Here is a 13,664-nt window from a genome sequence, read left to right as displayed (position 1 = left end):
CAAATATAGATTGCATTTCTTATCTTTCCAAATAGAATTTTAATGGCGGCGTTTTATGATGATCTGTTTTACAGGCAGCAGATGGGATCACTAGCACTGTAAATACCCATGGCTTTAAACATGCAGGTATGAACTCTCACCATTTTAGTCTGTTTGTTCACCATCTTGGACTAGTTTCTCTTTTTTGGGGGGGGGGGGGGTCGTCATCTTCATGATCACGTTAAATGAAGGATACATAAAACAAATATTAATGAACAATGAGAAAAGAAAGTGTGTGTGGCCTTATTAGTCCCGGTTCTTCTTCCTCTCCTCTTGGCCCAGACATGGAGAGGCTGAAGGACAACTGTCACCACGACGACAGCAGCAGGGACAGCTACAGCTCTGAAAGGCACCACTCGTCGTCGCGCTACCATGAGGACCGCGACAGCCGGGACAGGCACACCTCCGACCCCTACAGCAGGATGTCGGGGAGCGGGGGGGACTCCAGGAAGAGACCCTACTCGGCCTTCAGCAACGGCAAAGACCACAGAGACCACTACAGGTCAGACCGGCAGGACAGCAGGTAAGACCAACTATATACTCTTAAAGGCGTCCCCCTTTTTTTGGTAAATGGTTCTTTTCAAGTTGGTGCCAATTCAGGGCATTTTCATAATTGTTCTACTGATTAGGTTTTGGGGCATTATTTCTAGAATCTAGTGCAACTCGATGCTTAATAAATTGGTCCCATTATGGATCAAACAATTCTGTAACTGATAATTTCTGTATATTGGTTTTCTGTGCTGGTCAGTCTTGCTCACGGTGTCCTCTTCATCAGATACTACAGCGACAATAAGCACAGGAAGGTGGACGAGCACCGGTCAGGCCGAGACGGACGGATGGACAGCAAGGAGCGCTCTCACTCAGACCACCGGTCCCATTCCGAACACCACTCGGGCTCCGACTACTCATCGGGCCACCACAAGTCGTCATCGCGAGGTGACTCCTACCGCTACCACGCAGACTGGCAGATGGACCAACGGGCATCGGCCAGCGGTCCCCGTTCGCCGCGTGACCAACGCTCGCCACGCGACCAGCGCTCGCCCTACGACGGACGCTCGCCGTTAGGCCACCGGTCGCCCTTTGAGTACTCGTCAGACCACAAGAGCACGCCAGAGCAAATCTGGAGCAGCCGCAAGACATAACCGCCAGCGTCGGCCTGGGCTGGAGGAGCTAGCCTAGCGGGGAGAGTATCAGCCATAGACATGCGTTGAACACAGGAAATGCCTTATGGGGACTGTGGAAGTAAACAAAGCTGTACTACGCACTGTATCTGTGGTGTCCTATCTCCAACGGTGGACCACGTCCCAGGAACGATGGCGGTGGGAGCGGGTTGGCAGACAAATTGCATATTTTTGTATTTAAGAGTTAAAAGCTGTGCCATCGGTGTCGCAGCATAGTTTCTTTTATTATTTTTATAAAATGGACGCCTTTTTTTACTCCAACGGACACAAATACCCTCGAGTGCTGTCTCACCAACCCACGACACTGGATCCTGCTATTGACTGTTTGTCTCGCTCACGTTTTAATGTGGTTTTCACGTTTATTTAAAGAAGTGTTTAAATCAAGAAGAAAAGTAATGTTTATGTATTTCTCTCATAATCATGCTAAGAGTGGATGTAAGGGTCTCGTCAAAAAGCAGTCTGAATGACTTGGGCTCACCTTCCAAAGTACCTCGTTTACAGTGTTTCTAGTGACCACCTTGACGATCTGTTTTTTCTTTTTTTGCATCATGCATTAATTATTTAATTTCTGCCTCCGCTGTAAAATAACCAGGATTTTTTTTTTGTGAGCAATTTAAAATGTCCCTTTTCACGAATTATACTACTGTAAATTATTGTAAAATAGTAAATCAATGGGCTTTTTTCTTCTCAGGCTCTTTTGGGTTTGTTATTACAACTCTTACCTTTCCCCATCAACTCAGGCTTTTTTGTCCGTTTTAAATGTCAGTTTCGTACAACACTTAACTTTAATGATAAATGCTATTCAGAATAACTTTGGTAAACGGGGAAATATTCTATTAGTTCATTTTTCCCCTAGAGCAGGGGTGTACTCAACTCTTAGCCTACTAGGTCCAGTGCCTGCTGGCTTTCTGTTCTACCTGATAATTAATTGCACCCACCTGGTGTCCCAGGTCTAAATCAGTCCCTGATTAGAGGAGAAGAATGAAAAAAAGCAGTGAACTAGCTTGGCAGTCCAGAGTTGAGTTTGAGGGCTCTAGAGCAACTTCTTCGTTTATTTGTTTCTTTTGTGAATTCTGTTGTGAATACATGTCGGAATAGACGAGTTGAACGCTCAAGTTTTACTCAAACATGTCGTGGAAAACCAGGAGGGGTCTATCAAATACAATACGCCTGTAAGATCTCAAATAAACTAGTCTTTTTACAGAAATCATTTTTTCTTTTTTTTAACATAGGCAATAATGTCAAACCTTCTATGCAGCCAAGTGTATTTCTGGTGAACAGCCGGGGTGAAGCTGCTGTTACAGTTCAGTTGTACATAGATTTTTTTTCTCTATATTTCAAAATGAATTTACACTGAAAATGCATGGATTTTTAAGATCATTGTTTTATATAGTTTATAAAGTCATTAAACTCAATCACTGTACTCACTTGTAATCTGGAATGGTCTTCGTGTTGGTGCAGATGTCACAATACTGGAATTCTGGATTATGTCCTGTAACAGTGGTCCCCAGTGTTTTACAATGAATTAAACTATGACCCAGAATCCATCTTTCCCTCAACCGATTTAAGAGACAATGGACCAGGACAGCATAACATCTGTGGTTATGCTATCACTAGCTACAGGAGGCATGCCTGTAAGTTTTAAATAGATCATTCACCCAAATAACAAATTACTTTTTTGGTAATTTACTATGAGAAAATACAATCCACAAGTTGGGGTTGTTTACCGAGCTACTGTCACCAACAGTTAACGTTTAGCGTTTTCTAACTGATAAACAATAGAGGTCAAAGTACCTGATATTAGCATGTTTCAATTTCATGCACAGGAGGTTGGTGGCACGTTAATTGGCGAGAACGGCTTCCAGATGTTTGATGCCATTCCATTTGCTCCGTTCCGGCCATTGAGCCGTTCTCCCCTCTGCTGCCTCCACTGTGTTATCCTCCCAAAGTGTTAAATGGATTACAGTGCGTTCGGAAAGTATTCAAACCTCTTCACTTCCACATTGTTACGGCCTTAATCTTCAACGGATTACATTTTTCCCCCTCATCACACACACTACCCGATAACGACAAAGCAAAAACAGGTTTTTAGAATGTTGCATATGTATTACATTTTTTTTTAACCATACCTTATTATTATTCAGACCTTTTGGAGTTAACCTGTGGTGAATTCAATTGATTGGACATGATTTGGAAAGGCACACACCTGTGTATGTAAGGTCCCACAATTGACGGTGCATGTCCGGGCAAAAACTAAGGCATTAGGATGAAGGAATTGTCCGTAGAGCTCCGAGACAGGATTGTGTTGAGGCACAGATCTGGGGAAGGGTACAAACATTTCTGCAGCATTGAAGGTCCCCAAGAACACAATGGCCTCCATTCTTAAATGGAAGAATTTTGGAACCACTAAGACTCTTCCTAGAGCTGGCTGCCCGGCCAAACTGAGCAATCGGGGAAGGGCCTTGTTCAGGTAGGTGACAAAGAACCCGATGGTCACTGACAGCTCCAGAATTCCTTTGTGGAGATTGGAGAAACCTCCAGAAAGACCATCTCTGCAGCCCTCCACCAATCAGGCCTTTATGGTAGAGTGGCCAGAAGGAAGACACTCTTCAGTAAAAGGTACATGACAGCCCACAGAGTTTGCCAAAAGGACTTTGACCATGAGAAACAAGATTCTCTGGTCTGATGAAACCAAGATTGAACTCTTTGGCCTGAATATCAAGCATCACGGTCTACGGTGAATCATGGTGGTGGCAGCATCATGCTGTGAGGGTGTTTTTCAGAGGCAGGGACTGGGAGACTTCTCAGGATTAAGGGAAAGATGAACGGTGCAAAGTATAGAGATCCTTGATGAAAACCTGTTCAGGACCTCAGACTGGGGCGAAGGTTGACCTTCCAACAGGACAACGACCCTAAATGCACAGCCAAGACAAGTCTCTTAATGTGCTTGAGTGGCCCAGACAGAGCCCAAACTGCTTTAACAAAACAGTGACTCACTCAATATGGACGTGGTCAGATGACGCAGATTCGAAGCTACAGGACTGTTTAGCTAGCATAGACTGGAATATGTTCCGGGATTTGTCCGATGGCATTGAGTTCACCACAGCTGTCACCTGCTTCATTAATAAGTGCATCAACGTTCTCCCCACTGTGACTACGTATCCCAACCAGAAGCCATGGATTACAGGCAACATCCACACAGAGCAAAAGGCTAGAGCTGCCTCTTTCAAGGAGCGGGACACTAATCCGGACGTTTAAGAAATCCTGCTTCGACCTCTGACGAGCCATCAAATAGGCAAAGCATCGACACAGGACTAAGATCAAATCCTAGAAATGATAGCTTTGATGCTCTTCGGATGTGGAAGGGCTTGCAAACTATCACTGAATACAAAGGGAAACCCAGCTGCGAGTTTACCAGACTAAATGCCTTCTATGCCTGCTTCGAGGCAAGCAACACTGAACCATGCATGAGCGCATTAGCTTTTCCGGACTGTGATCACGCTCAACATAACCTGTTTAAAAGGTCTTATATTGGCTAACATTCGCAAGGCACCAAGGCCAACCAGATTATCAGGAAGCGTACTCCGAGCATGCGCTGACCAGCTGGAAAGTGTCTTCACTGACATTTGAAACCTCTCCCTGACCCAGTCTGTAATACCTACATGTTTCAAGCAGACCACCATAGTCCCTGTGCCCAAGAACGCCAAGGTAATCTGTCGAAACTGAACAAAAATATAAACACAACATGTAAAATGTTGGTCCCAGGTTTCATGAGCTGAAAACAAAGATCCCAGAAATGTTTTGTATGCACAAAAAAGCTTATTGCTCAAAATGTTTGTGCACAACTGTTTATATCCCTGCTGGTGAGCATTTCTCCTTTGCCAAGATAATCCATCAACCTGGCAGGTGTAGCATATCAAGAATGTGATTACACAGGCGCACCTTGTGCTGGGGACAATAAAAGGTCACACAACACAATGCCACAGATGTCAAGTTTTTAGGGAGTGCAATTTTCATGCTGGCTGCAGGAATGTCCACCAGAGCTGTTGGCATATAATTGAATGTTAATTTCTCTACCATAAGCCTGGATCCTGGACTTTCTGACAGGCTGCCCCCAGGTGGTGATGGTAGGCAACAACACATCCACCATGCTGAGCCTCAACCCGGGGGCCCTTGAGGGGTGTGTGCTTACTCCCCTCCTGTACTCTCTGTTCACCCACAACTGCGTGACCACGCACAATTCCAACACCATCATCAAGTAGCTGACAACACGACGGTGGTAGGCCTGATCCGATGAGACAGCCTGTAGGGAGGTCAGGGACCTGGCAATGTGGTGCCAGGACAGCAACCTCAACATCAGCAAGACAAAGGAACTGATCGTGGACTACAGGAAACACGCCCCCATTCACAGCGAAGGGGCTGTAGTGGAGTGAGATTTCCTGTCCACATCACTAAGGATCGATCATGGTCCACACACACCAACAGTCTTGACGACAACGCCTCTTACCCCGCTGAAACGATCATGGGCCCTCAGATCCTCAAAAAGTTCTAAAGCTGCACCACAGAGCATCTTGACTGGCTGCATCACCGCTTGGTATGGCAATTGCTTGGCATCTGACCGCAAGGCACTACAGAGGGTAGCGCGTACCAGTGGAGGCTGCTGAAGGGAGGATGGCTCACAATAATGGCTGGAATGGCATCAAAACCACGTGTTGAACGAATTTGAGACCATTCCACTGATTCCACTCCAGTCATTACCATGGGCCCATCCTCCCCAATTAAGGTGCCAACAACCTCCTGTGGTGCGTACGGCCCAATACATAACTGGGGCGGAAGTCCCTGCCATCCAGGACTTCTATATCGGGCAGTGTCAGAGGAAGGCCCTAAAAATTGTCAGACTCCAGCCACGCAAGTTATAGACTGTATACTCTGCTACCACACATCAAGTGGTATCGATGCATCAAGACTGGAAACAACAGGATCCTGAACAGCTTCTACCCCCAGGCCATAAGACTGCTAAATAGTTAACCCTGACTATCAAATCAAATCAAGCTTTATTTATACAGCACATTTCAGACATGGAATGCAACGTCATATGCTTCACAGGAAACAATGATAATAAAAACAATGGAAATTAAAACATATTTACTACACAACAGCCATAAGAGGATAAACGTAAGAATAACAAAAACTGAACGACTAAAAGGAAAAGTAAGGCGAAGAAGGTCTGTTTTAAGATCTCTTTTAAATATGTCTACAGTTTTGTCCCCCCCAGGTTCTCTGGCAGGCTGTTCCAGAGGCTGGAGGCATAGTAACTAAAGGCTGCTTCTCCATGCCTCTTGGTCCCAGGCTTTGGGATAGTTAAAAGGCCAGTGCCTGAGGAATCTACTGGGTACATAACTTAAAAGCATGTCTGACATTTATTGGGGTCCACAATTGAGAAAGGATTTAAAAACCAACAGAAGAATCTTAAAATTAATTGTAAAACTCCAGACAGCCCTGCTCTCTGTCTGGTCTTGGTCAGTACTCGTGCTGCAGCATTCTGCTTTGCGCTTGACTAATGGCTTTCTTGGATAGACCAGATGGGAAAGCATCAAAGTAGTCAAGCCTGCTTGTAATAAAAGCATGGATGAGTCTCTCTGTACCAGCCTGAGAGAGAAATGGCCGCACCTTGGCAATGTTCCTCAGGTGGTAAAAAGCTATTTTGGTCACATTCCTAATGTGTGATTCAAAATTGAGTTCAGATTCTAAAATAATACCTTGTTTTTTACCTGGTGTTTTGTCTTTATTGAATTCAAATTATTGAATTCAAACGTGCCGTCAGATTTTTTCTGTGCTTTGGCTCCAACAATAAGTACCTCTGCATTAACCCTTTAAGCAGTATTTTCTTTTGACTCATCATATACGCTACTATTTATCTATACTGTTGCCTAGTCACTTTACCCCTAGTTATATGCATTCAGAAAGTATTCAGACCCCTAGACTTTTTCCACATTTTGTTATGTTACAGCTTTATTCTAAAATGTATTGAATTCCTCATCAATCTACACACAATACTCCATAATGACAAAGCCAAAACAGGTTTATATTTTTATTTTATTTACATAGAGTACCAGTCAACAGTTTGGAAACACCTACTCATTCAAGGGTTTTTCTTAATTTTTTTTACTATTTTCTACATTCTAAAATAATAGTGAAGACATCAAAACTATGAAATAACACATATGGAATCATGTAGTAACCAAAAAAGTGTATATTTTTTATTTTAAAACTTCAAAGTAGCCCCCCTTTGCCTTGATGACAGCTTTGCACACTCTTGGCATTCTCTCAACCGGCTTCACCGGGAATGTTTTCCAACAGTCTTGAAGGAGTTCCCACATATGCTGAGCACTTGGCTGCTTTTCCTTCACTCTGTGGTCCAACTCATCCCAAACCATATCAATTGGGTTGAGGTCGGGTGATTGTGGAGGCCAGGTCATCTGATGTAGCACTCCATCACTCTCCTTGGTCAAATAGCCCTTGCCCTGCCTGGAGGTGTGTTGGTTCACTGTCCTGTTGAAAAACAAATGATAGTCCCACTAAGCTCAAAACAGATGGGTATCACTGCAGAATGATGTGGTAGCCATGCTGGTTAAGTGTGCCTTGAATTCTAAATAAATCACTGACAGTGTCACCAGCAAAGCACCCCCAAACTATCACACCTCCTCCTCCATGCAGAGATCATCCGTTCACCAGCGCTGCGTATCACTTAGACTCAGCGGTTGGAATCAAAGGACAGATTTCCACCGGTCTAATGTCCATTGCTCGTGTTTCTTGGGCCAAGCAAATATCTTCTTCTTATTGGTGTCCTTTAGTAGTGGTCTCAATTCGACCACGAAGGCCTGATTCACGCAGTCTCCTCTGAACAGTTGATGTTGAGATGTGTCTGTTACTTAAACTCTTTGAAGCATTTATTTGGGCCGCAATTTCTGAGGCTGGTAACTCTAATGAACTTATCCTCTGCAGCAGAGGTAACTCTGGGTCTTCCTTTCCTGTGGTGGTCCTCATGAGAGCTAGTTTCATCATAGCGCTTTATGGTTTTTGCGACTGCACTTGAAGAAACGTTCAGTTCTTTAAATTTTCCAGATTGACTGACCTTCATGTCTTAAAGTCACAATGGACTGTCGTTTCTCTTTGCTTATTTGAGCTGTTCTTGCCATAATATGGACTTGGTCATTTAGCAAATAGGGCCATCTTCTGTATACCACCCCTACCTTGTCACAGCACAACTGATTGGCTCAAACGCATTATTAAGAAGGAAATAAATTGCGGAGTGTGCAAAGCTGTCAAGGCAAAGGGTGACTACTTTGAAGAATCTCAAGTATAAAATCTATTTTGATTTAAACACTTTTTTTGGTTACTACATAGTTGAAATGTCTTCACTATTATTCTACAATGTAAAAATTAAGAGATATCCTGGAAGGAGGTGTGTCCAAACTTTTGACTGATGCTGTATGTAAATGTGATATTTCAGCTTTTTATTTTTAATACATTTGCTCCAAAAAACCTTTTGCTTTGTCATTATGGGGTATTGTGTGTAGGTTGATGGAGGGGGTTGAATCCATTTTAGAATAATGCTGTAATGTGGAAAAAGTCAAGGGGTCTGAATACTTTCCAAATGCACTGTACATTACAGATGGATTAAATTGTCATTTTTTTGCTAATGATCTAAACAAAATACTGTGTCATGGTGTCAGAAAAATTATATTTGTAAAACAATTAAGAAAATAAAACACTAATTTACATAAGCATTCAACCCTGAGTCAATAGATTTTAGAATCACCTTTGGCAATGATTACAGCTGTGAGTCTTTCTGGGAAAGTGTCTAAGAGCTTTCCACACCTGGATTGTGCAACATTTGCCCATTATTGTTTTTAAAATGATTCAAGCTCTGTCAAGTTGGTTGTTGATCATTGCTAGACAAACATTTTCAGGTCTTGCCATAGATTTTCAAGCAGATTTAAGTCAGAACTGTAACTCGGTCACTCAGGAACATTCACTGTCTTCTTGGTAATCAACTCCAGTGTAGATTTGGCCTTGTGTTTAAGGTTATTGTCCTGCTGGATAAGAGCGTCTGCCAAATGACTTAAATGTAATGTAAATGAAAGGTGAATTCATCTCCCAGTGTCTAGTGGAAAGCAGACTGAACCAGGTTTTCCGCTAGGATTTTGCCTGTGCCTAGCTCCATTCTGTTTCCTTCTTATCCTGAAAAATGCCCATCATTAACGATTACAAGCATACCCATAACATGATGCAACCACCACTATGCTTGAAAATCTGCAGTATTACTTTGCCTTGCTGCATACATGATGCATATTTTGGAATATGTTTTATTCTGTACAGGCTTCTTTCTTTTCACTCTGTCAAGTGGTTAGTATTGTGGAGTAACTACAATGCTGTTGATCCATCCTCAGTTTTCTATCACAGCTATTAAACTCTGTAACAGTTTTAAAGTCACCATTGTCCTCATGGTGAAATCCCTGAGCGGTTTCCTTCCTCTCCGGCAACTTGAGTTCGGAAGGACGCCTGTATCTTTGTAGTGACGGTGTGTTGATACACCATCCAAAGTGTAATTAATAACTTCACCATGCTCAAAGGGATATTCAATGTCAGCAACTTATTATATGACTTGTTAATTAAGCAAACATTTACTCCAGAACGTATTTAGGCTTTCCAGAACATTGGGGTTGAATACTTATTGACTCAAGACATTTCAGCTTTTCATTTTTAATTCATTTATAAAAATTCCACTTGGACATTATGGGGTATTGTGTGTAGGCCAGTGCCAGAAAATGTACATTTAATCGATTAAAAAAAATTCAGGCTGTACCACAATAAAAGATGGAAAAAGTCAAGAGGTGTGATACTTTCTGAAGACACTGTACTTACCTCAATTACCTCGTACCCCTGCACATGGGCTCGGCACTGGTGCCTGTGTATTTAGGCAAGTTATCGTTACTCATTGTGTATTTATTTTTACTTTTATTATTATGTGTTATAACTTTTCTATTTTCTTTCTCTCAACATTGTTGGGAAGGGCCTGCAAGGAAGCATTTCACTGTTAGTCTACACCTGTTCATTACGAAGCATGTGACGAATAACATTTTGATAGAAATGTAAAGGTCATTTCCGATTGAGCCAACATAGCGTTTACCGTGAATGCAGCCTCCACTAAAGCGGGAACACTTCCTTAAAATGTCAATCATGCTGTAAAGATCCATTTCTGCGACGCCGATTGAACAGAGCCCTTTTAATCTGTGGTCCGGAAGCGGCTCATCAATGTGTGAACTGTTCTTTGGAACGAGGGGCGAAGTGCTAGGATCGAGCTGCTATTCAATGGAAACATGACACACCCAGGATGTTTTGACACAGGTGGAGTAGCTCAGATCAAATGTAACATAACTTTACACTATTGAGCATTATGAACACTGAACATTGCCCTCACACTGTTATTATATTTTTTGTTTTTGTAGAACAAGGTGCCTGCCACCACTTAGCATGGATCTCTTGTCCACAGATATGCCATTCAACAGACTAGGCCTGGCTATATGGTCATTTTCATACAGCACATTCTATATGGACAAGAATGACACAACTTTTATACAAGCATCTCTCCATCATAGTATGAATCCAATAAAAACACAACTGTGCAGAAAGAAATTCCAGCGACATTGAACATCTATAGAAATGACTGATGCATAAATCTGTATGTATAAAATACTGACATGAAAATGTAAAAAGGCTTGTAAATATATACTTACCATCTACATATGTATTTTATACAGAGTTTAAAACATATATAACGCCATTAAATAGCAAATTCCTGAAGCTTGCTGTTTGCAGCCAGTGAACCTGTGTAGCAAGACTGTCCTGATCTCTAGGCTCTTGGTCCATATACATGTTGTAGTCATTTTTGGCACAACTGTTGGATAACCTTACACACAAATCTATGGTCAGGATGTCTCCTCCTCTTCCAGGTGTTCCACCAGGTAAGGGTCCTCTTTTTTTAGGGCCCGGTAGAGCTGTTCCTGGGCACGAGGTCCCTTCCTTATAATCATGTCCAGAAGGGCCTTGTTCCTCTGGATCCGTGAACTTACGTTGTCAATCTTCTCAGCGCTCCACATCGTTCAGTCCTGAAGCTTGAGGAGTGTGGGCTGCAATTCACCCATGCGTTCCTCCAGTTTCACTCTGTGTTTTGTCATGAAGTCCTCTCCCGAGAGAGTAGGAGGATTGGCAGGAGGGGCTACAGGGCGAGGGCCGGATGCTGAGAGAGGGAAAACACTATCTGTAAAATACAGTTTAGGATGATTAAATCAAGATGTATGCTAAACACCAAAGATAAATTATGACCTCAAGTCAATATTATTTTTACTACACAGGAGCACTACGAATCAGATTTCTTTAATTCCACAATGTCTTTGTTTATCATTGTAATATCATTAAATTGTCAAGTTTATAATGGTAAATCTCAGTGGAATATCAAGTTACCTGTAGAGATGATTTCTGTTGTTGAAACTGCGAATGAGAAATGAAGACCGTCTGATTAATGGTGATATAAGACTGCGTCCATTATAACCAAAACTTAGGATATAAAGATGTACTAATTCAATAACAACAACTGCAATACGAGTACAGCAACTTTATGTTACCTGAAAGCCAGACAAGTCTACCCCACACAGACTCTGCACCATCATTTTCTTTCAGGAGAAGATCAACTTGTTCAACAACAGTTTGTAAGAACAACTGAAATGTTGGGATGTAGTTTTCATAGGATTCGAAATCCACAAAGGCTGCATCCTGGTGTAAAATACAGTCTGTCAGTGATATAATATTAATGTGCAAATACATTCTCATATCAGATATCACCTTTGGTCTTATTTGATGTTCATCTGTAAGATCAGTGTAGAGGGTGTATTCTTGTTTTGGGATTAGTTGGCAGTGAGCGTTAGTTTCAATGTAGGTTTCTTGGTCTCCGTTTCTTCTCTTCCACTCCTCCTGTACCTTTGAATGTTTTCATAAAATAACATTTTGTTATCCAATGTTTAAACTATAACACATTATCCAAGTATTTAATGTTACCAAAACATGCAAATTCCAGCCAAAGTATGGTTTGCCATCTCTAATCCATTTACTTCCTCCCTGATCATAACATTTCTGGGAAGCAACAACACATTAAGGATGGACCTCTTCTTAGGAACAACTGGGAGTTTGTAGAATAACAAGATAAGTGCACGTATAGGGACAGTGGGTGAGTCATCTTCCCTGACGATGCCATAAGCAGAGAATCCATTGATGTTTAATATGACATGTTTTTCGGTTATCTGAACGTCACGGATAAACTCCAAACTGTCATCCATCACATGGGCTACAGACAGGAAGTCACATTCACCCTCTGGGAAAGAAAAAGAACATGTGGAGCTTATTTCTCTGACTTGATTAGCAATGATGAGTAATGATAACAGCTAAATGATGAGATATCAAACAATTATTACAATAGGCTCATTCGGAATGACAGTGGTCTTGAAGCACTATGGCTTTCATGAAATCGTCACTCACTAGAATGAAGCTCACAGTGTGGGAGTTGTAGTTGACAGATAGACCCTTTAAGTCACGTGAATTTGAACAGGGGTCCCGCAGGCCTCTTGTCTCTCTGTGCTAGAAGCCTTCTGTCCCAGGGGACTGTCCAATAGAGCACTTCCCCCTCCCCCTCCATCCCAAACCCAAGACCCGTTACACCACTTGGGAACAGACCTGCACTGGGGCACTTGAACCTGTTTAGAGCATATGACAATGACGTGGCATCATGATATGTTCATTTTACATTCTTTAAAAATAGTATCAATTTCAACATGTTATCCTCTCATATAAATGGAAAAGAAGAACAAGTTACCGGTATGCTCCCCTGCTCTCCTCATACATCTCTGTTACCAAGTTATCAGGAGATGTCTAAAATGTAAAAACAATACCAGTAGATATTGAACCCATAGATAAAATATATGTATTATAACTTCTCACTTTCTTTCTTGTCAGTGAGGATCTTATACAACCCGGAGAGGGTCAGTCATACGATGGCTTGGTTGACCTTTCCTAATACGTTCCTTAATAATTGCTCCTTGGTATCAGTAAAGCTTTGAGACAGATTAACTTCGATACGTTCCTCGATCTCCTCTTCCTTTGATCGTTCGCTAAGATAAAGGACGACTGGGAAGGCATGACAGGACATGGTCTACAGAGAGAGATTTGGGTTACAGGAAGAGAGGAGAATCTACAAAACAGATAGCAAAGAGTGCAAATTGTATTTAGTTAGTTATTAGTCTACAACTGAGGTAGCAGGACGATGACATGAGGAACATCGCATTTCCTCTTCTAGATCTGATTATTATATATATATATATATAGATATAT

The 13,664-nt window shown here is 42.0% G+C and overlaps 1 protein-coding gene and 1 long non-coding RNA gene across 2 annotated transcripts in view; one reads left to right on the top strand and one right to left on the bottom strand.

Moving 5' to 3' along the window:
* chd1 (chromodomain helicase DNA binding protein 1) overlaps positions 1-2,643 on the top strand; it is a 41,936-nt gene extending 39,293 nt beyond the window's left edge. The window contains exons 35-37 of the mRNA XM_064943532.1: positions 75-126; positions 322-562; positions 815-2,643. Coding sequence (XP_064799604.1) covers positions 75-126; positions 322-562; positions 815-1,181 — 660 coding nt within the window. The 3' untranslated portion in view covers positions 1,182-2,643. The remainder of the gene's footprint in view (positions 1-74; positions 127-321; positions 563-814) is intronic.
* An 8,396-nt stretch (positions 2,644-11,039) lies between these two features.
* LOC135516929 (uncharacterized) lies at positions 11,040-12,302 on the bottom strand. The gene is made up of 3 exons (XR_010451986.1): positions 11,909-12,302; positions 11,748-11,774; positions 11,040-11,544 (listed from the first exon to the last, which is right to left on the bottom strand). It is a non-coding gene; the product is annotated as an uncharacterized LOC135516929 (long non-coding RNA).
* Between the last annotated feature and the right edge of the window lie 1,362 nt (positions 12,303-13,664).

The sequence above is a fragment of the Oncorhynchus masou genome, chromosome 28 (genome assembly GCF_036934945.1).
Source record: "Oncorhynchus masou masou isolate Uvic2021 chromosome 28, UVic_Omas_1.1, whole genome shotgun sequence".
In the NCBI taxonomy this organism is placed as follows: domain Eukaryota; kingdom Metazoa; phylum Chordata; class Actinopteri; order Salmoniformes; family Salmonidae; genus Oncorhynchus; species Oncorhynchus masou.
This window is presented reverse-complemented; position numbering and strand designations above follow the sequence as displayed.